The sequence below is a fragment of the Lasiodiplodia theobromae genome, assembly GCF_012971845.1.
Source record: "Lasiodiplodia theobromae strain AM2As chromosome Unknown scaffold_65, whole genome shotgun sequence".
Lineage (NCBI taxonomy): Eukaryota > Fungi > Ascomycota > Dothideomycetes > Botryosphaeriales > Botryosphaeriaceae > Lasiodiplodia > Lasiodiplodia theobromae.
In genome coordinates, this window is record NW_023336547.1 from 92628 (window position 1) to 113924 (window position 21297).

The 21297-nt window shown below is 55.3% G+C and overlaps 8 protein-coding genes across 8 annotated transcripts; 3 read left to right on the top strand and 5 right to left on the bottom strand.

The window, feature by feature from the left end:
* Positions 1 to 571: 571 nt before the first annotated feature.
* On the bottom strand, positions 572 to 2146 carry LTHEOB_12515 (uncharacterized protein; the record flags this gene model as incomplete). Its single annotated transcript, XM_035509391.1, has 2 exons — positions 572 to 905; positions 1203 to 2146. 2 exons carry the CDS (start codon positions 2144 to 2146, stop codon positions 572 to 574), a joined length of 1278 nt encoding a protein of 425 aa, XP_035364540.1.
* A 684-nt stretch (positions 2147 to 2830) lies between these two features.
* On the top strand, positions 2831 to 4095 carry LTHEOB_12516 (Allergen protein; the record flags this gene model as incomplete). Its single annotated transcript, XM_035509392.1, has 2 exons — positions 2831 to 3257; positions 3305 to 4095. 2 exons carry the CDS (start codon positions 2831 to 2833, stop codon positions 4093 to 4095), a joined length of 1218 nt encoding a protein of 405 aa, XP_035364541.1.
* A 753-nt stretch (positions 4096 to 4848) lies between these two features.
* Positions 4849 to 6495, bottom strand: LTHEOB_12517 (Aspergillopepsin-2 heavy chain; the record flags this gene model as incomplete). Its single annotated transcript, XM_035509393.1, has 2 exons — positions 4849 to 6067; positions 6119 to 6495. 2 exons carry the CDS (start codon positions 6493 to 6495, stop codon positions 4849 to 4851), a joined length of 1596 nt encoding a protein of 531 aa, XP_035364542.1.
* Positions 6496 to 7164: 669 nt separating this feature from the next.
* On the bottom strand, positions 7165 to 8992 carry LTHEOB_12518 (Sugar transporter; the record flags this gene model as incomplete). The annotated part of the gene is made up of 6 exons (XM_035509394.1): positions 7165 to 7553; positions 7618 to 8288; positions 8341 to 8440; positions 8496 to 8727; positions 8784 to 8892; positions 8958 to 8992. The coding sequence occupies 6 exons, from the start codon at positions 8990 to 8992 to the stop codon at positions 7165 to 7167; spliced, it is 1536 nt and encodes a 511-aa protein (XP_035364543.1).
* Positions 8993 to 10762: 1770 nt separating this feature from the next.
* LTHEOB_12519 (uncharacterized protein) lies at positions 10763 to 11899 on the bottom strand (the record flags this gene model as incomplete). Its single annotated transcript, XM_035509395.1, has 4 exons — positions 10763 to 11006; positions 11060 to 11092; positions 11143 to 11590; positions 11662 to 11899. The coding sequence occupies 4 exons, from the start codon at positions 11897 to 11899 to the stop codon at positions 10763 to 10765; spliced, it is 963 nt and encodes a 320-aa protein (XP_035364544.1).
* Positions 11900 to 12948: 1049 nt separating this feature from the next.
* LTHEOB_12520 (Multidrug resistance protein) lies at positions 12949 to 16618 on the top strand (the record flags this gene model as incomplete). Its single annotated transcript, XM_035509397.1, has 5 exons — positions 12949 to 13293; positions 13347 to 13538; positions 13592 to 14730; positions 15226 to 15429; positions 15511 to 16618. 5 exons carry the CDS (start codon positions 12949 to 12951, stop codon positions 16616 to 16618), a joined length of 2988 nt encoding a protein of 995 aa, XP_035364545.1.
* Positions 16619 to 17243: 625 nt separating this feature from the next.
* LTHEOB_12521 (Alpha beta hydrolase fold protein) lies at positions 17244 to 18602 on the top strand (the record flags this gene model as incomplete). The annotated part of the gene is made up of 4 exons (XM_035509398.1): positions 17244 to 17300; positions 17383 to 17533; positions 17661 to 18218; positions 18307 to 18602. The coding sequence occupies 4 exons, from the start codon at positions 17244 to 17246 to the stop codon at positions 18600 to 18602; spliced, it is 1062 nt and encodes a 353-aa protein (XP_035364546.1).
* Positions 18603 to 19826: 1224 nt separating this feature from the next.
* On the bottom strand, positions 19827 to 21022 carry LTHEOB_12522 (Sprt-like domain-containing protein spartan; the record flags this gene model as incomplete). The annotated part of the gene is made up of 2 exons (XM_035509399.1): positions 19827 to 20577; positions 20805 to 21022. The coding sequence occupies 2 exons, from the start codon at positions 21020 to 21022 to the stop codon at positions 19827 to 19829; spliced, it is 969 nt and encodes a 322-aa protein (XP_035364547.1).
* Positions 21023 to 21297: the final 275 nt, after the last annotated feature.

The following is a 21297-nucleotide window of genomic DNA, read 5'->3' on the forward strand; positions in this document are numbered from 1 at the left end:
CGCACACCCTCCTCCACAACAGCTCGCGCACTCAGCAATCGCCCGCCCGTGCCCGCCACCCGCTGCTCCGTGACGAAGGTCCCGAGCGCCCGCACGACAACGCAGCAAATACGAACTCTGCTGCGGTAAGCTATAGGTGCGCTTAGTCGAGCTTCCACGTAGTTGTGAAAAGGCTGGCGCCGACAATCACCCCAGATGGAAGGCCTTACGGGTACGAGAGACGACGTCACGGTGAGGTCGAACGCGGGAACCGGGACGGCGGTCCACTGCATCGAGCAACATCGCCGCCAGCAGCATTGCTCTCGATTAATTTCACACTCATCTCTGCAAGTGACGGCCCGGGATGTCTGTTTTTATTCGGGCCTTGCATCCGGAATATAGCTCAGAGCTCGGCAGATCCTAGACGGTCAAGGAGCTTGGAGCAGTGCGCACCCCCCTCTCGTCATGACAACGCTGCGCCTCCGCACCGCACGGTCGCCTCGGACCACCAACTACGAACCATCCAAGTGCAAGCTATCACGGAATCCCATGCCGCTTCCCTCCTGAACGAACCTTACATACAGAGAGCCATCTACTCAGAATCGCCTCGCATCCTTCCGACACCAGAATCGCTTTTGATGTGGAGCGATTTCATCCTCTCGCTTGCCGCCTCATACTCGGCGCATTCGTCGAATGGGGCATCTCGAACTCCACCAGCGAGGTCCTGCGCATGTGGCTCAGAGTCTGCGCCTTCGTGTTCGCCCGGCGAACGCATGTAAGTCTCAATGGTCGGCGCGTGTATCCACGTGGTCTCTGTCCTCTCAAATCCGTCCTTCGTCGTGTATCTCACCTCGTTACCTTCTGTACCTGGGAAGTCTCGGGCGGTGAATCGGCGGGGTTCTATTGTATCGTCCCGGGTGGTTGGCCTGGATGCAATCAGCCATCCTTGGTTATTTGTGCTGCGACCAGGAATCTGATCCTCGGGAACTTCCCTGAGTCGGCCATCCTCAGTGCGAAGGAAATGGCGCGCTGGCAAGACCTCGACGTCCACCACGGGAAGTATACGGTGAAAGACGTCGAATGTATGGATTTCACGAAAGATTTGCTCTTCGCGAATCTCGTGCACCTCCGGCTGTATTGTCTGGTGAGTAACGGCTAAGTAGTTCGTTTGTCAGCGAATATTCTATGCGGACAAGGTCTGCATGGTTTTACCTGGAGCGTACCGTGTGTGGTAGGCGACGTCTTCAGTGTTCCTCAAGTCGACGATGCCCTCCAGGCTTGATGGCTCCGGGCTGGAATCGATCAAGTAAGATTGGGCGCTGCGCTCAGGATATCCATCCGGTATTCCTTCAGCAGTGTCCACAGGCTCTTGCACGCTCAAGCGATTCGTCGGGTCGGTGAAGTCACGGAGGCCGGAGGAATATGCTCGCTTCCTCCTCAACGACCCGCGACTGTCCCGCTTCGTGCGTTCTCTAGAACTTTCTCTGAGGCTTTCCTCGTCGCTGGAGTTATCGAGGAAGAGTCTCGATTGTGTGTTGTTTGCCCTTGATTGGTCGGACAAAGGTGAGGCCTCCTCGTCCAAGGAGTAGCTTGCCGTGTCGCGCGGGTTGAGCCCCTTTGAGGGAACCGACAACGGAGCCGGGTAGCTGGACCTATCTCGGGTTGCAGTCGATGCTGGCGGAGGATTGGGAAAGGATTCGGCCACATCCTCGTCGTAATAACTCTCACTTCCGGCAGATGATTGCCTCGCAGCGAGACGAGCATTCCCACATCTAGCATGGTCACTCGAGACAGCAGTACCAGGCAGAGGAGGGGGCGACATCTCCTCCGAGTTCCGCACGTCTCCGTTTTCTGTTTTCCAGAGATTCTCGGCACGGCCTCTGCGCGAGGCATCCGACATAGCCCTCCTCAATCGATTCCGATGCACGCGGCCCCGATGGCTTGAGCCAAGCGATGCAGGCCGGCAGATTCTTGTTGGGCTTGCGCTGTAGACAGGAGTGTTGTGGGGGCGGTTAGCAGTCAACACCACGTCTCCTCGCAATGGCAGGCTTCCTCGACGTGGTGGAGTGCCGGGGGTGGCATCGCGGTAGGAGAGGGACTGAAGGTGGGACTCCTTGTCGGTGCTCCAATTGCGCCTGTGGAAGAGTCGCTTGATAGCGTCACCCATTCGGAGCGAAGATTCGTGTGTTGAGAGGAAGAGACGGATAAGCAGAGCTGCGGCAGGACTCGATCGTCGAAGCGGCAGAGGATCGCTCGAGAGCTGCAGTGACCCCGCAGTCGCCGTTCGTCATGGCACACTGACGATGCCGGAAAGGGAAAGTTCGAGGCGTCAAAGAGCGGCTGGCGATGACATCACCAGCGTCTAGCGAAACGATTAACCACTCAACGCCGCCGCTCCACAACAAGAGCCCGACCGTGGGTGTGCGTCGTGGCTAGGCCGCGACCATGATGTGCAGAGAGAGCTGAAAAGACAAGAGCGGCCTGTCCCGCCCACGGCACGTCTCCGCCAACGCTCAGCTGGGTATCGCAGATCTGCTAAGCATTCGCGCCATCCCCGCTGCCATTGGCGGTGCCAGCTTCCGCGATCCCCGTGCCTGGTCCACTGGCATACGGCTTCACCTTCGATCCGCTTAGCGCTCACGCCCTTGCCGTCGTCCACCGCGGCCGATAAGCGGAAATGTGGCTATGACAATTTCCTAATGCAGCCATCTTCTCTCTTGCGCTATATCGTCATGATGTATGCGCAGCTATGACGAAGGCTGACGCCTCGGACACTTATAAACAGCCGTGCGGCCGCCTGTACTCGATACTTCATCAACACCTCTTCCTTGTATCATCTATCTAGCTGACAATGGAGAAAGCCAAGGCCGCCGTTTCTGACTTTATGTCCAAGGCCGGACACCACGATACCACCGTCCACGAAAGGGTTCAGCCCGCCGTCACCCACCAGACGGTCAAGCCTTCGAAGCACGAAAATGTGACTACAGCCGTCGACAAGGAGATCCATCAGGATCACTACCACACAGCAGTCCAACCCATCCAGGAGCGCGAAGTGCTTCCGGAGAAACATCACCACAACCTCGCTGGCGTCGAGCACCGCAAGTTCGAGCATGGCGATGAGAGCGAGGTGCAGCAGCGGCTGAAGAAAGAAGCCGCCCAGTTCAAGGATGAGTCTATCCGCCAGGAGGAACATCACACTCGCTCTACGGCGCCGCAGGTTGCGGGCGAGCACGTCCACCATCATGTGCATGAGACGATCCAGCCCGTCGTACAGAAGGGTAAGCACATCACCCTCCATGTCGTTCAAAGCGCTAACGCATTACAGAAACCATTGAGCCACATGTGATGCATACTACGGTCCCAATACACGAAATTCACCACAATGCGCCGCAGCACCATTCCACCTCTGCCTTGCCTCCCGTTTCAATGGACGAGTTTCGGAGATCAGGAGGTACTCTTACTGGCCGCGATGAACGCTACGACGGATTCGAAGGGGAGCCGCGTAATATCGGCGGGTCCAGCAGCAATATCAGTCAAGGTCTCGGAACCGGCGCCCTCCGCGGTGACCACAGCATTACTGGGGATCATGGCCGCGGCACTGGCACCGGAGCAAGCGCCGACATTGGCTCTGGCTTGACTGGCACCGGTGCGAACGTTCCAGGTTCCACCTCTTCAACAACCAGTCGCCACGGTACTACTGGCGAAGCAGCAGCCCTGGGTACCAGCACAGTTGCTGGAGCCACATCTGCTGCCCACCATCAACATGACAAGAACCGGGACTCTTCCGGTGTAAGCGGCACGCATTTTGATCGTGACAGCGCCACGAACACCCGCGGTACCACAACGAGCCACGGCACTGGCCTCAAAGGAGAGGCTGGCATGTCGCCCAGCTCGGGCATGACTGGTGCCACTGGTGCTGGTGCCACCGCTGCTAGTGCGGGCAGTCACCGCTCCGGGAAACATGACAGCGGCGTTCTTGGCAGCGGTGAGAATACGATGGGCACAAGCGCGAGGAAGGCTAGTAGTGGCAGTGCTGCGAACAAGCCGAGCTTGATGGACAGATTGAATCCGATGAAGGACGCGGATCAAGACGGAAAGAAGGGATTCATGGATTAGGCGGGCGGGAAGGAAATGATCGGAATCCTGAAGAGATGGTCGTTGTAAATTGTTTTATGTGCAATGATTTACGACACGAGATTACTCGACAATGTCATTCCACATGAGCTCTTGACAATGAGCCCGGGCAGAGATGTAGAATCAATAATTTCACATTTGCGTCGGATGATAGTTCTGATTGCCAATATAGTCTTTTTTTCTAAAAAAAAAAAAAGCAAAAAAGCTAAGGCATGGTTACCACAGATTCAAGCACCCTTATATTCTTTGCGCTAGCTTTCGACTACAATACCTCTCTATATCATGCGTGAGTAGATAGCAACTTAAATTATCATACCTTAAAAGCAACCATTTGAGCGTCTTCACCTCGCCTCTTAGCGGGTAACCCTCTGGATGTTTGACTTCTGAATTTACATTCAATACTAACTGCATGTTAGAGTGTTAACATGGATATGAAATGGATAATGAATCTTCATTGGGTGAAGCAGAAGGATTAGACTGCTCCAACAGTATTTCGATACATTGATTTCACATCATGGAGGCGGAACGGCGGACGCACCTTGCCTTTGAAGAAGAAAGGAGGCCGAGAGTGTATTAAGACTACTCTAAGTGGAACTTGCTACCGGAGAATAGCCTGTGAGCAGAATCACTGTCTTCCGATCACCTTCTCACAGCTGGCTCTCGGTAGAAAGAGAGGCGAAAGAAAAAGCAAGGATTAAACGCCGTCGTCCATGAAAACCACAACAGCACATTTCCCTACTCAACGTGGGCTTGATCCTTAGACAGAGGCTTGTAAGTAATGCCCACGAGGTTTGTGTCAAGAACAACAGCCGCCATGGCAACCCCCTCTGGGCTGTAAATGAGCTGGGCCGTCAGATAATCGCCCTCCGCATCGCCAGGCCCAACCTTTGTACCGTTCACCGTCTCGACGGCTGCATGGGTGAAGTCGACTGTACCAAAGTCAGGAAAGGGCGCAGGCAGATCCCCCTCATATCGGTCGGTTACCGTCCACCCGGCGTGGAAACCTTGAACGGGAAGATCAGTGGAAGGATTGCGGGGTATGGTCGCCATTGCTTCCTTCTTTCCGCTGCCGCTGTTGATATTTCCGTTGTTTTTGATAGACGCGCGACCGCTGGTAGCATTATCGAGCTCGAGGCGCACAGCCAACACGTCACCTTCGGAGACGGAGAAGTCGTTGTCGAATGAGTAATCTGTATTGCCCCATGTCCAGAAGGGCTTGTACCAAATTGCTTGGTCCCCTTCGGAGTTGATGATGAGCTTGACACCGACCGCGGCAAGTGAATCTTTCTCTTGGACAGAGCCGCCAATGCTGACTGTGACGGCGGCGGTGTAGTTGAGATCTTCGTTTGTGTCATGGGCTGGCAGGGAAGGCCGAGGCACAATAAAGGTCCCCTCAATGGCTTTGTAGTCACCGGCAAATGGCTGGTAGAACGTGGCACCAGCACTGCCGCCGGGGCGGTTGGGATCGGCAGCACGCTTTTCAGAGATGCGGTGCTCCTCTTGGGTATAGGGCAGGTAGGCGATGGTGAGCTCGTGGCCACGCACGATGGTCTCGGTCATCGGCCTCCCGTCGTCACTAATAGTAGCAACAAGCGCGCCGCCCTCACCAGGGCCAAAATTCTTGTCATCACTAGTGTAGGTGATCGCGTCAGTGAAGGTGACATTACCGAAGTCCGTGAGCTTGTTGTCGATAGGCTCCGAGATGAACCATTCCGCATGCTGGCCGAGTAGAGGCGGAGCGCCGGGAGGAGCTGTCAAGATCTTGTGAACGCCCGTGCCGGTAGTGTGATTCTCGACAATTGCAACGCCATCGGTGGCTGAGTATGATTCGACACGCAGAGTAATTGCGTCACCTTCATGAATAGTGAGTTCGACGTCGTCGAAGACCGGGTCGCTCTTCGGGTGCCACACATGGAAGGCGCGGTACGTGGCTGTGCCAGAAGGCTGGATCGACCTACACAGCTGATGTCATTTGCAAATAGTGTGCGAAGATGGCTTCACCTACAAGAGAACACCGACTTGGATCCAGTAGTTGTTGTCATTGCCAACAGTGCCACCAAAGCCGACTTGGACGGCGGCCTCCCAGTTGACGCCATTCTGGGACGGAGCATCGACGGGAACGGAGATCTTCGGGACTGTGAAGCTACCCTGAATCGCGGTGAAGTGTCCAGAGGGAGGCTGCTTAAACACCGCGCCGCCCCACTTATCGTTGTTGGCAGTGGGAGTCACGATGAAAGTGCGCTTGGCATTGCCAAGAGCGGCGGCGAGGTCATTGTTGATCTTAACAGCGTTGACCTCGGAGGGAGTAGCGAGAGTGAAGCCGATGAGGAAAATGCCTAGGAGCATGGCAATTCCTCCAGGGAGGGGGTTGACGACTTTCATCTTTGCGATCAAGGCGAACTCGCAGCTGCGCAAGGTCAGAGGGAAGTTGGTTGAGCGAAGGCGTTTCAACGGGAGTGCTGGTGTAGTTGAGGATCGATTGAGCAGATAAAAACGAGGATAACGAGGGTGTAGAGGAAGTGGTGGTGCAGAGTCGTAGAAGTAGACCATACACCAGTCTCGCGACGCGTCGGCGCTAACTAAAAATGGAAACGACGGCCCACCGCCGCAAGGTACAGAAGGAAGGTGCGACCTGGAGCTTGTTCTCCTCCCAGCAATTTTCTCTGGCGCGCTCGTCCGTCCTCATTGAGATTTCTCACCCGATATAGACACATTTGTCAACCCCCTATCTTCGGACCGCATCTCGTTTATGAATTAAAAAAATATAGTGTAGAGGAGAAGAAACGACCCGCAACAATACTTAACTCGCGTCAGGAGCTGAAGCTATCGTCCGGACGTGAATGTAAAATTAATAATTATTACATTCACGTCTGGACGATAGCTTCACTGCTCATGACATGGGGTGAAAAACAAGCCAACGCTAGCTTTCGGATCCGACACCCCTCTGTGTTGACGCTTTGGACTGAGTTGATTGCATATGAACATTCATTCATGATTCGAAAAACAGTTACACTACATCTCTCCTCGTTTGCCTTCCACTTACTCCGCCTCTTATACCTTTGTCATGTTCTCCCTCCCCTCGACACCCCCCTTGCCCTCTGCGCTCACATGCACATGATGCGCATCCTCCACACCCATTAAATCGCCACCTTTCTCGACGTGGTTCGAGCCGCCGAACAGGACGTCGATTTCCTCGAGGCTGACCTGCTTGGTCTCGGGGATGCAGAACCAGACGAAGACGGCGAGCAGGATGTTGATGCCGGCGAACATGTAGAATGCGTAGAAGCCGCAGTTGTCGAGGAAGGTGGGGAAGAACTGCTGGACGATGGCGTTCGCGACGTTCTGGGTCTGCGAAGCCATGCCGACGGCTTGCGCGCGCACGTTCATGGAGAAAATTTCGGAGGTCCAGATCCAGACGGTTGCGCCCCAAGAGGGTTTGTCTGTGGGGGTAGACTGTGTTAGCGGTGAAAGAGGGCGAAGCACACCGATGAGAGGAGAACTTACAGAAAAAGGCGAAGAGGAACATCAGAAACACAATAGAAATGCCGACAGATTGAGTCTTGGTGGCCACGCCATCGACGACGATGGATGGAGTCTGCGTCTCGACGGTGGCGGCGATGACCATGCAAAGACCCATGCCAATTGCGCCGACGATGAGAAGCGCCTTACGGCCGAAGCGGTCGACGGTCCAGGTGGCGTTGAGTGTGAAGATGATGCTGAAGGTAGCGTTGAGGGCGTTGATGAGGGCAATCTGCGAGGTACTGGTGAAGATCTTCTTGTAGACCTTGGTGGAATAGGTGTTGAGCGTGCCCTGACCGGTAACTTGTTGGCCGGCGTTGATGACGAAAGCGAGCAGCAGACGCTTGCGCACCGAGGGATCCTTCCATAGCGCGGCGTAGCCCGAAGAGATGGCCTCCTTCTCGAACTCGAGCGCCTCACGGATCACCAGGAGCTCGTCTTCGACATCCTGCTCCGTGTCGCGGACGCGGCGGAGCGAGGCGCGCGCAGCGTCAACATTGTTGCCCTTCTGGATGTGCCAACGCGGGGTCTCAGGGATGAACCAGAGCTGGGCGAGGATAAGGACGGGCATCAAGAGCTGGAAGATGACGACCATGCGCCAGTCCCACTCGCCGAGGCCGGCCTTGTGCTTCTGGCAGGCGAAATTGATCCAGTACCTGGAGGTATGTCAGGGCTTATACCGTGTGCATAAGGTCCTCTGATACTTACGCAATAAAGGAACCCACGCTGTAGAACATCTGCCAGAACGACATGACTTTTCCGCGAATCTCAGAAGGCGCAAGCTCTCCGATGTAGATGGGACCGGCGGCTGCAGTACACAGTTAGAAAAACCAAGCAACACGTGACGGAGAAATGGTACGTACTCAGTGCGAGGCCCTGGCCCAAACCAATGATGACACGGCCTCCGATGAAGCAACCGACATTGCCTTTTGGAGAGAAAGCCTGCATGAAGGTGGCAACGATGACGAGCAACGATCCAGCTGCCATACCCGCGCGACGACCAGCGAAGTCGGCAAGCGGGCCGCCCATGAAAAACCCTGCAACAACGGCACCAACAGTGTAGGCGGTGTTGATGGCGCCCTGAGTTTGCGAGTTCTGTTTTGCATTCATGTGAGCGGGTGAAGGTGTTTCGGCGTGCTTGGGAAACGTACAGGGTTGCCAAACCAGTTCATCCAATTATCGGAACCGAGAACCGCGTTGTACACCGAGGCATCGTAACCGTAGAGGACCATGCATGATGCGGCGACGAGAGAAATGTACCTGTGGGAAGTTTGACTTTTGTTGGCTTATTGGCGTTGCGGGTAGGCGGGCGTGGCGAGGCTTACCAGTTGTACGCTCTCTTGGCTGTCATGAAACCCATGCTGATCGAGGGGTGAGAGGAGCCGCCTCTCAACGCGCTGGCAAGATGGAAAGGGGATGAACAAGAAGAACGGCAACCTGACTCAACGACAGTGCAAGAAGAGGGCCGCGGTGAGGAGAAGGAGAAGCGTCCCAGGGAGAAAGACGTCGGATTGGGGATGCGAGAGGCGAGAACAAGCTTGCGCCGAGTCCTTATAGTCGCTTGGGAGAGGCAAGGCTATCAGCACCCTTGCGGCGTAGTGGCGGCCATGCAACGCCTCGACGCACGCATCAGGCCCCGGAAAACCACCAATTAGCTCGCTTCGTGGCGTCCGGGGCCTCTGGGGTTGAGCACGGGCGTCGGCAGGATGGAGGGTGTTTGGCTGCAATCCGGGGCCCCGGGCAGCGGCGGAGCCTTCGGGGTGGATCTGCTGCGATTCCTCCACATCTGCGCGCTGCGTTGCGGGCGGCGGAGCGGTGCGAAAGAGGCGTCTGGAGGAATCCAACGACAGGGCGCTAGGGCGCGGTTGCTGGGAGGATAATTCTCCACCAATCGCCCACGCTCAGGCTAGGCACTTTTGCCGGCTGCCTACGCGTGTCATCGCCTGCAAGCGACCCTCGCCAGCAGAGATGCGCCCAGGACCAAGCCCCGGCTGATGCCGACTCTGCCGTCCTGACCTCCAGCGAGCAATATATCGAGATTTGGCCATTTCTCTTCCGGTCCGGACGTTGCCGTGGATGCTACTGCTGGACCTGGCGCGTGCCGCAGTCGCACGAGGTCCCCACACGCCGACAAGCTTTTCAGGGAAATAAATAAAAAATAATGGGCAGTGACGTGCCGGACCCTCTCTCAGTTTCCCCTTTCGCTCTCTTCTGCGGAGACAAGGACCCCGGCTGATGCAAGCGGTCTGCATTGTTATCAACCACCGGCGCACCGAGTTTTGCTTGCGGTGCAGTATCTTGCAGCGTTCAGGGTAGTATCAACGCACGTCTGCGAGGTGTATGTGCTTTCGGCGCTTCGCGGCTGATTTCGATCGCTCCACAGGACATTGAGTCGCGTAGAGACAAGGATGGCGCAACGGCTGCATGGCAAGCGAAAAGAAGGGGAGGGTGATGGGCAGGGGCACGCGCTGCATTGAGGTGTGAAAAAGGCAAAAGCTCAATCAACACCACGAGAGGAGGTGCCGTGGGGACCCCGGCGCCCTTGATTGGCTCGTCTCTGCAAGTTGTAGAAAAGAGCCCCACACACCTGCACCCGCCAATCTCGCGGGGAAGCCGCATCTACAGGAGGGTATTGCAGCCGACGTGAATTTATTTCGCCCATACCGTGGGCAGTTGATGCTATCGTCCGGACGAGAATGTCAAATTAAAAATTCTACATTCACGTCCGGACGATAGCTTCACCTACCCACATATGTTTTTTTTTTTTTTAAGAAAGAGCTGGGGCTATTCTTCGCGCGAGTCATCGGCTATAGTACCCCTCTATAAAACGCTTGTTTCACCACAAAACGCTGGGCCCCGGTTGCATCCTGGACTGTTTGGACCCTTGCTTGAATTAATTTGCAGGAGGGCCTCGCATACATGTATGATTCCCACTGCAGAAAACCAACCAACCACGATGGTATAAGGGAGAAAAAAAGAATGCAAGACTCCATCATTACTCCCAAGCAAACAGCCTCGATATCGCCCACCTTGGTATCAGCCAATCCGCCTCGCTAATGAATATACCCAGACTCTCATAAGCCCTTTGTCTACCGATTCGCCGTCCACTTCGCACCCGCCATCGCGTCACTCATCCGCGGTATCCGACTTCCTCGTCGAATCGCACTAGATTGATGACATCGGCTTCCTCCATGTTCCGCAGCGGCCTGGTCTGCGCCAGTTCCATCGCCTTGCTCATTACCTCACTGATGCGGCATTCGCATTCGGCTGCGAACGCTCGCTTGAGCTGGGAAATGAACGACTTGCGCGGCGGCGTGCCGTCTACGTCGTCCGTCTGCATCTCTTCGAGGCTGGTGTATCGGACTTTGAGCACGCTGCAACACGTCAGCCGACTGGCCCTCAAGTTTCGGCAAGCCGGAACACTCACTGCTCTGCCCTCTTGTCGTGGTTCAGCGTGTCTCTGTCTCAGTCGTCAGCCACGAGAAGAGCGAAGCTCAAGCAGCTACTCACATCACAAGCTCCGGACCGGCCTGGAGAACAAGATCTTCGAACACAAGGTGGATGTCGCTGCGAGCTGACGGGTCGTCAGGCTGCGAGTCCCGGTGGATGAGACCGCTGCCGCCGATTTGCGCCGCCCGGATGCTCTGTGCGAGCGCGACGAAGATGGTAACAAGAGCGTGGAGGGGCATGGACATGATGAAGTTGACTTTTTCATCATAGTCCCCTGTTTTCATGAGCTTCCCGCCCAAAACGAAGACTGTGGGGTGCATACAACGTTCGGACAGGCGGTAGAGGAGCAGCATCCCGGCCTTGAATATCTGGTGCCATCCGTGAAGACAGCAGCATACGGGCGCGAGTCTGAAGACTTCGCGGGTCAACGTCGCCAGAGCTGTAGAACGACGCTGGACCTCTGCCAATAAGCTGAACGAGAGGCCAGAGACGCATCCGACATTGCTGCCTACCGCGGATTCATTAGCACAGCTTGAACTCGCTCGAGAAGACGCAACGATGGCGAGAGACCAAACTCACGTGTTCCACACTGCGGCGATACGAGGTCCGGAAAGTAGGGGATGACATGTAGCAGCTGGTTGGCAGCATAGCCTTTGCACAGCGAGCGCTCATAGGTCTTGAGGACGTGGTGCAGCCGCCGGTCCACGAGCTGCAGATTGCACAGCATCGCAAAGTCGAATTCGGCAGCGCCAGCGATGTCGAGAACTACTTCATTTGGTAGGTCGCTCCATCTCCGCTTGTCGTCGTTGGATTGCATCTTAGCGGCGGGGAGTTCTTGGATTGCGGGTACTGCCGCGGAGGTTCTTGAAAGCATTGTTTTTCGGTGATTGCAAGAAGAAACGAAGAATTGATAGTTGGTGATATAGATGGTGGAGTTCTTCCAGATACCTTGATGGACGGCGAGTCATGGTGACTAATCGGGGCAGCAGGACAACAAAGTAGTCAAGAGTCGCACCGTCTTTGTTCCCAACAGGTGCTCGTGAGCGAGAGGCGTGACGAGGACTGAGCTGCGGAAGTCGCGACAAAGGCCCCGGCGTCTGGCACCTGCACCACATGATGACTAAGACCCACGCGCTTGGTTGGGCTCCGCACCTTCATGCACAGAAGTTTCCATGAAAGCTTGTCGTCGACAAACATGCACTCAACAAAATACGAATGACCGAATCATCTCGCTCGCTTGCTCTGCGACAGATATACAAGACTCACCATTTATTAGACCTTGACGGGTGCACAGAAACCTCCGAGCCGATGCTTTAGAAGGGCCACGGCTGCGGAAAGCTTGTGGAGAGCTTATTCTTCGCCTCGATTTCGCTGATGGCACACGTGGAAGATGTGCTGTGTGCCGATGGTTACGGCACATGCAGCGTCCAGACCGCGTTCTGAGTCGTTGCATCAGAGCTTGGCATCGAAATTTGGAGTGGGTCCAGATCTCACATCTTTCCGCCCAGAGCCGGCTGCGCTTGGTGATCCGGGCGCCATCCACACGCGCCAATGTGAGCCGCTGGCTCCAGCACGCCAAGTCGTAACATCAACCCGCGACGTCATAGACTTCCAGACATCCGCGCTTTTTGGCTCCAAAACTCATCTATTGACACATTGGCTCTACCGCTTTCGGTCGGATATCGATGCCTCCGAGTCCCGTCGGACCCTTCAATGCTCGGAAGACCGTCCGCAGGGCTGACTATGACGACGATTGAAAGAATGGCGGAATCAGCTCTTATATCTCTGAGCCTTTTCACCGTGCTCCTCATTCATGATACCTGCTTTCTCCCACCGACCCTTTCTCTTTTTTCCCCCTGAATCATCATGAGGGAGCTCATTCGGGAGTCCATCTTCGGCCAAACTATACGCTTGGTCACCAAAAGAAATTTCCTCCAGTATCCCGAGGAGCTGGACCCGTCGTTATGGAAACAATACATCGACTGTGAGAAATCCGGACGACCGGCGCTCCGAAGCGTCTCCTTGCCCACTCGAAGGGCCTCTGAGGAAGAGTCGGAAGACGAACGCAAGCGAAGCGTCGATGTCGAAAAGGAAGGGAACGACTCTGACACACATTCGCCGACTCGGACAAACCAGACAGATGCCATTGCAGATCCGGAAAATGGAAAAGAAACACTACTAGTTACTTGGTACGGGCCAAATGACCCTGCTGTAAGAGACACTTCTCCCACAGTCGCCGCTGCCACAGCTAACTTTGTCTCCAGAACCCGCAAAATTGGTCGGTAGGCAAAAAGTTCTTCGTGACGTTTGAAATCTGTCTCTTGACTTTTAGTATCTACATCGGCTCCGCAATTTACAGTGCCGGTATCGTCGATGTTATGCAGAAGTTCCGCGTCTCCCAGGTGGCTGCAACTCTGGGCCTGACTTTGTTTGTCGCTGGCTACGGAGTTGGTCCGGTATGATATTCCCCACCGCGATTTTGTACTGCATGATTGCTAAATTGGAATAGATGATTTGGTCACCCATGTCGGAGATCCCGACCATCGGTCGTAATCCCGTTTATTTCCTCACGCTTGTTGTCTTTGTCGTTTTCCAAGTCCCCACTGCCCTTTCAGTCAACTTTGGAATGCTTCTCGCCTTCCGTTTTCTGACTGGGTTCTTCGGCTCGCCTGTCTTGGCCACCGGCGGAGCTAGTGTCGGTGACATGTATGCTCCGCGCAAGCGCGCTTACGGAATGGCAGTCTGGGGAATTGCGGCCGTATGCGGGCCTACGATGGGACCTCTAATTGGCGGCTTCGCTGCCCAAGCCAAGGGCTGGACGTGGACCATCTGGGAACTGATGTGGCTTTCCGGGTTCTGCCTGATCTTCATCTTCTTTTTCTTGCCCGAGACCAGTTCGACGAACATCCTCTACCGCCGCACCCGCCGCCTCCGCAAACTCACCGGGAATCCCAATTTAAAATGCGAACCCGAGATCATGGCAGAGCACATGACGGGAAAAGAGATTGCGCTGATGACGCTGGTACGGCCGTTCACGCTCAACTTCACGGAGCCCATGGTCTTCCTGCTTAACCTTTACATCGCTCTCATCTACGGCCTGCTCTACATCTGGTTCGAATCCTTCGTCATAGTCTTCGTCGAAATCCACGGCTTCAACCTGGGTCAGCAGGGGCTCGCTTATCTCGGCATCTTTGTTGGTGCGCTCCTCACTATTCCACCTTTCTTCATCTACCTCTACAGGGTGCAGGAGAAGCAGTTCAACGAGCGCGGCGAGATCCAGCCGGAGAAGCGACTACCGCCCGCCTTCGTTGGTGCCTTCTGTGTGCCCATCTGCCTGTTCTGGTTCGGATGGAGCGCGCGTCCGGATGTTCACTGGATCATGCCCATCATCGGTAGTGGCTTCTTCAGCATCGCCGCGACGCTGCTCTTCAATTCCGTGCTCAACTATCTCGCCGACGCGTACCCGGACTACGTCGCTAGCGTGCTGGCTGGTAATGACATCATGCGTTCTTCGTTTGGCGCTGGCTTCCCGCTGTTCGCGAATGCAATGTACAAGAATTTGGGCGTTGCATGGGCGAGCAGCACACTTGCGTTTTTGGGCATCGCTTTCATCCCGATTCCGTTCGTGTTGTACATTTTTGGTGAGAGGTTGAGAAAGAACTTCAGCAGGCATGCGAGGAAAGATATTTGAAGAGCGGTTTGTACATGTAGTAAGGCCTCGGATTTTGAAGGCTTACTTTGGTGCCGTCAAGAAAAGGGAAGACTCCTGATATGAATTGTAGAATATGCCAAGCAGTACTACCACAGTACATTCAATACTGGAGCTACATTCTGTCTTTCACATCTATCTATTCGGCGCCGTTTTCTCTTCTCAATTAGAGAAGTCACATGAGGCGGCCAAGCTTGGAGTCAGCATACCAGGATTACAGGCTCATCGAGACTTTGTTTGCCTACCGACGTTCCAAGTTGCAAATGCTCCAATGATAAGCCAACCCTTTTCCAGTAGCATGCAACTGCGCACGTGATGTCGCGTTGGAGCTAGGACGCGATGACGCGAAGCTTAGCTTTTCGCGCTGCCTCGACCATCTCCACATCAACACACGTCAACACCAATTCTCTATACAAACACAGCTATCTAAACAGGAACGAAGGAAAGAAGGAAGCCATGAGTAAACCGGTCGAACAAGCGCTTGTCGGCCTCGTACCCGCGCACAATGGTCCCCTCCCATCCGAGTTGCTAAGCGTCGCCGTCTCACTCCTCGCGCAATCGCGTAGCAAAGCGAGCAGCCTAAGGCCCGAGGAGGAGATTGCCCGAACATATGCATGCGCGCATCTGGCATGCGAGAGGTAAGAGCAACAGCTTGATCGATCATTGTCATTGCCGTTTCTTAAGTCTCGCTCGCTGACTTTGACCCCGTCAATCCTCAGATTAAAACAACGTCTTAACCTCCCCCCTATCGTCCCGCGCCCGCCAATTCCTCCCCGCGCCTACAAGAAAGTCTACAACTACTTCGACAGCGCCCTCACCATCTCCTCCTCACAGCCTCAAACCCCAAGCAGACGCGCCGCCCGTGCTGCCGCCGCCGAGTCCTCTGCTACCACACCAACGAGCAAACGCACACCAGCCGCTACAACCGCCGCAACACCGTCCCGAACTCCCGCCAGAACGGCATCACACGGAGGGCGAGCAGGCGCACGCACGCCCACAGCCGCGTCAGCAAGAAGAAGTACCGCTGCTGGTGGCGAGTATGACGATGATGGAGTGGTGCCGGCATACGTGACCCCGCTCATCCGCGCGCTAAGCAAGGCGCTGGGCACACCGGCGGCGGTGCCACACGTGTATGCGGGTGTGCGGTCGGTACTCAAGGAAGCGACAACAACAGCTGCTAATAGCACGCCGTCGCGATCGTCGGCGAGGAAGCGCCGTAGTGGAGGGCAGGAGGGGATCGAGACGCTGGCGGCGACGAATGGCGGGGTCGACGAAAACGACGTCCCGCCGCTTGTGGCCGTGTTGCTGATGTACACAATCATCAGGTTGAGCGGGAGGCCGACGCGCGCCACAGAGCATCGGGGGAGGAAGGAGGAGGCGGTGAGAGTGTTGGCAGAGTGCGAGGCGTGTGAGGGGCTGGCGGAAGAGGAGTTGCTGGCACGGGTGGAGCGCTTGCTGGTCGAGGTTAAGGAGAGAGGATGGTTGGAGATGGAGTGGTTTGAGAATGTGGGGCAAAAGGCAGGTGGTGATGGGGATGAGGATGTGGAGATGGGGGAGGATGGGGAGGAAGATGATGGATCGGGGCTTGGGAGGGATTCAGCGGACGTGCCTCCATATACTCCAATGAAGAAGAGAAAAACAGGGGACAAGGGGATGGACGTGCAGGCTGGTGTGTCTCAGGGCGGACTGGGCACGATGATGCAGGATAAGGTCGATTATCTGAGCGAGGCGAGGAGGGCGGGGTTCTTGAGATGGAAGGCGGGTATCATGAAGAGGGTGGAGCAGATTGAGAGAGAGGATGGTCAGGCCATGGATGTGTCTACTTGAGGGCCAAGAATCAATTCTCGTCGTGAGATGTGGAACAACGCTAGGAAAATTGATGGACACAAATGAGATCTAGTGGACGTTCTGAATGCGGATGGAGGATTCTTGATATCCTATTTGCGGCAATTTGATCGACCAACAACCTACAGAGGGGTGCTGCAGCCGATGGCTAGCGCGAAGAATAGCAGGGTTCTAGAACATGGCGTAATTATGCCTGGGTTCCTTCTTTTCTTTTTTTCTAATGAAAAGAACATGTACAGATAGTTGAAGCTATCATCCGGATGTAAATGTGGAATTAATAATTATACATTCACGTCCGGACGATAGCTTCAACTACCAATAGCACGAGAAAAATAAATTCACGCTAGCCGTCGGCTGCAATATCCCTCTGTATTGAAACAAGGCTGACATCTAGTGCTTATGGCTTACTCCAAGGGATGCTTCACCCCGCCTTCCACGTGAGACCGGGGTATAAAACGATCTGTTGATTCTTTCCCCGCTTTCTCTCTTCTCACATCCGATCAATTTCCGTTAAACGTCGATATCCTCGCAACGAAGGTGGAAGATCAAAGAAAGAGCTGGAGTTTTATAGAAAAGCGTTTATCCAAGCCGCTCGAATCGCACCAACATGCCTGCATCAACCACAGTAGCGCGCGAGGAAGGATATGATCCAGCATGGCTCGAGGTCAGTCTGATACACGCCTTCGAATTAACCATGGATAGGCGGAGTATCGAGCATTGCTGACCGCGGATAAAAACTCAAACAGCTTGAAGCTGCAATGGGTGGCCGCAAGCACCTGTCGGGCAGCTTCGCGGAGAAACGCGTCCAGTTTAACGCCCTTTCCGATACCATGCAGGCGCTGTGGCCTCGGCCTCTCGTAGACGGGAAAGGCAAAGCCGTCGATGTGGAGGTCGAGGGTATGTAAAGTCTCCTTCGCTTTTCCTTTCTTTCCTCTCCTGTACTTCGCTCAAATCCTTACCATCTTGCTTATTTCTCCTCTTTCCCTGTCCTGCGCTCACTATCTTTGCTTTTACCGCCTCATAGACCTCACCATCCCGGCCCCCAGCTCGTCAAAGTCAACCGAAATCCCCCTGCGAATCTACAGGCCCCGCCCCTCCGAAGAAGAAAAAGCGAAAGTACCTCTACCGTTGATCGTATGGTACCACGGCGGCGGCTGGATGGGCGGCACGCTTGACTCGGAGCACGCGCAATGCCAGCTCATCGCTGCGGGCGTCCCAGCCGCCGTCGTCAGTGTCGACTACGGCCTGCTGCCTGAAAACAGCACCGCCGGCATGCTAGCGGACTGCGTTGCTGGGTTCGAGTGGGTGTGGGCGAATGCCGCTTCTAGCCGTCTCGGCGGCGACGCGAGACGCGTGGTGGTGTTGGGGGGCTCAGCGGGAGGGGCGTTGGCGTACGGCGTCGTGCGGGAGTTGGTGCTAAAGGGGGAAGGGGACAAGTGCAGAGGCGCAGTAGGCGTTTTTCCCGTGACGATACATGCGATGACGCCGCCGGAGAAGTGGAGGGGGCTGGTTAAGTCTTGTGGCTCGGAGCTGTGGGAGACGGCGCCGGTGGTGAGGGGGGTGGATCAGAAGGGCGTGCTTGGTGAGCTTTCTTCTTTCTCATTCTGTCTTCATCTTCTCTTCTCCTCTCCTTCTCGCCTTCTTTTGCTGAACAGCGCGAATGCCCGCAGATCTCGCAGCCGAGCGCAGCCCGGCCAACGATCCCCTTTTCATCGTCAAGTTCACTTATGAGGAGGAAGTGCTCAAGAAGTTCCCCCGCACCTACATCGCGACATCCAGCAAGGATCTCATGCAGGACGACGGCACAGTCCTAGAGGCAGCGTTGAAGGATGTCGGCGTGCCGGTGAGGAGAGAGCATTACGAAGGGTTGCCGCACTACTTTTGGTTCTTCCCGCAGCTGGGGGAGAAGACGATGCGGTTCGTGGAAGATCTAGTGAAAGGGGTTAGATGGGTGTTGGAGAATTGATTTGTGGCGGCTGGCGACGAAGAGACGCCATCGATAAATTGGGCGGAGATGAATTTCGTGTAGACATTAGTTCTTTAGAAAACAGGGATGCGGCATTCATGGATATCTTGCAATCGAAACTTTCTTTCCCTGTCGATGCAACAGCTCTGATCTGGTGTACATTTTGAGTATATTTATTCGCGCCTGGACAGGTGCTTCAGTTGCCCACAGTATCTGTAAGTATTTGATGCAAAATACATTCACGCGAGCCTTCGGCTGCAATGCCTTTCGATCCAAGAATCACATGAGGGATGGAACTTGGTATGAGAGAATTTGAGGTAATGTTAGCATATACTACTACAAAATCAGCGGGATTAGATTATCGATGTATGTCACGCCACGCTTAGCCTTTCTAAAAAGGCATATATCTCTTCCACCCTGGTGCTCCACTGCTACTTCTGCTTCCACATCTATTTGGCTTAGCGCATTCCCCATTACGAAATTTGCCCTCTATCACATCTCGCTGACATTCAACCACTAAATGGTGTTGATTTATCGACGAATAAGCTCCGATAAGTGTCCAAGGGGGTTGTAGTGGAGTACTAGGGCGGAAGAGACACCAATCAGTATCAACACATACTGAGATGAATTGGCCGTTGTAGCAAATAGTGCAATGAACGACACGAAGACTCACATACACACTAGTCTCAGAGACAGACTACTTTGCTTGGGAAGCATTGCCATGCAAAGATCAATGCTTCCTATCGCTGTAGATTCAAAGTCGAGGATCTACATTGGCCCTGTGGTCACCAGGGCGACGCGCTTAAATATATTCGGCTCCTCATAGTAACTCCGGGCTCCGAACCCAAGAAGGATGGCATGTACAGTCCCCTCTCGCAGCCGATGGCTAGCGTGAATTTGTTTTTTTGCTCATGTCATGGGGAGTTGAAGCCATCGTCCGGACGTGTATGTAGAGTTTTTAATTCCACATTCTCGTCCGGACGATAGCTTCAACTCCCCACATATGTTATTTTTCTAAGAACGAGCTGGGACATAGCTACGCTGCCAGCTATTCTTCGCGCTAGCCATGGGCTGCAGCACCCCTCGTTCACGGTGTTGTTCAATCGAGTTTTCGTCAACTGACTCGCACCCGTCACAAGCGTCAACGGTTGCAAGCGTTGTCTAGACCCTTCCGTAGGCATGATCATCGTGTGCAACGGCGATCAGCGGCTCAGATCATGTAGATCAGCCAGTCCCGTGCACAGAGTCAAGATGGTCGTTAACGGTGTCCTCGGTGACGGGGACGTCGCAAATGGGGCAAGCAAGGAGTGTTTTCTTTTGTTGGGGGGTTGGAATGCTTTCCTCATCGCTGCGTTCCCGTTTAGCACTGGAGTCCCGGGCGGTTGGGTTCACATGGGTCGAGGGCGGTTCCCCTTGGGTAGATCCAATAGAGCTGGGAGCAACCTTGATCCAACGGTCAATTTTGTTCTTCTGGCGGCCGGCTCTCTCCTTCACACTCAGGGCGTCGATCTGCTTCTTGGTCAGGTCAGGCTCTGCTATTTTGGTGAAGGCACCGCCGCAGTCTTGCTGATGCTGGGACCACCAGCTGTCACTCTTGCCAGGCGCTCGGTTCATGCTGCGCTTGACGAGCCCGAAGTAGGGCGGACTAGCTCGACAGGGGCCATCGCACAACCACACGTGAGTGCGGTAGCTGTCAACCTCATCGTGAAACGCGTGGAAGACGGTCACATCAAAACCACCGTGCCCATTGATGGCCGAGGCCAGCATTTGAAACGCAGCACCGTGCCCGGACTTGTCGTCGCGGGAGTGGTGCCAGAACGAGGTGACGAAGAAGTAGGCATGGATGGCCTCGTGCAGCAGGGTATTGACCGTGTCGGAGCGCGGGCGAAATTTGAGCAGCGGCTCGGACAGCTTGAGGCGGATGCGCGTGTATTTCCCCTGGGCGTTTTTGACGAGCTCGCAGATGCCAGCGCAACTATTGAAACGGGAGGTCAGTGATGGGAATTTATGCGGTTTCCCGATCGAGCAGTAGCGGCCGTTAGAGGGACAGAAATTTGGCGGCGAACAGGGAGGCGGGAGCCCTTGCTGCTACAACGGGCGTGAAATGAGATGTGAAGCAGGATGCAACGCGTGGGGGGTGCGAAGAAATTGGGAAGAAATGAATGGGCCAGCGGCAAGGATCGCCAGGAACACAGGACGTACAGAGTCAAGCGCGACGACCAGGAGACTTCGACGCGCGCGCGGAGCGTGGCACGGAAATACAGCGTGTCGACCAGGGCAAACAGCTCGTGGACGTCGACGAAGGGTGTGTCGGCGTGGAGAATGCGCGCGAGGTCGGCTTGGGCGGCGCGCTGGTCGGGCGTTAGGGCGTCCAGCGCGTGGATGGCTTGCGCCGCCGCGGCGTCGTCGGTGAGCGACATGGCCCACACGGGCAGTCACAGGGTCCGCGATCGCGCGGTAAGGCTTAAGTACCTAGATTGTGCGGGGAGCAGCCGAGGAGGCCGGGCTGCTTCGGAGCCGGGCCTGAGGCATGGGGCGCGGCCTAGGTTGGGCGCGGGCTGTCAGGGCGATCACGGCCGCGGATGCTGCCCAGGGCGCCGCCTGTTTACATGCGCATTCCCTCGAGCCTGCCCTTGCAAGCAATTCTTTCTTCAGCGCACCAGGCCCCGCTGCGCTGCGTCTCGAAACGCCAGCT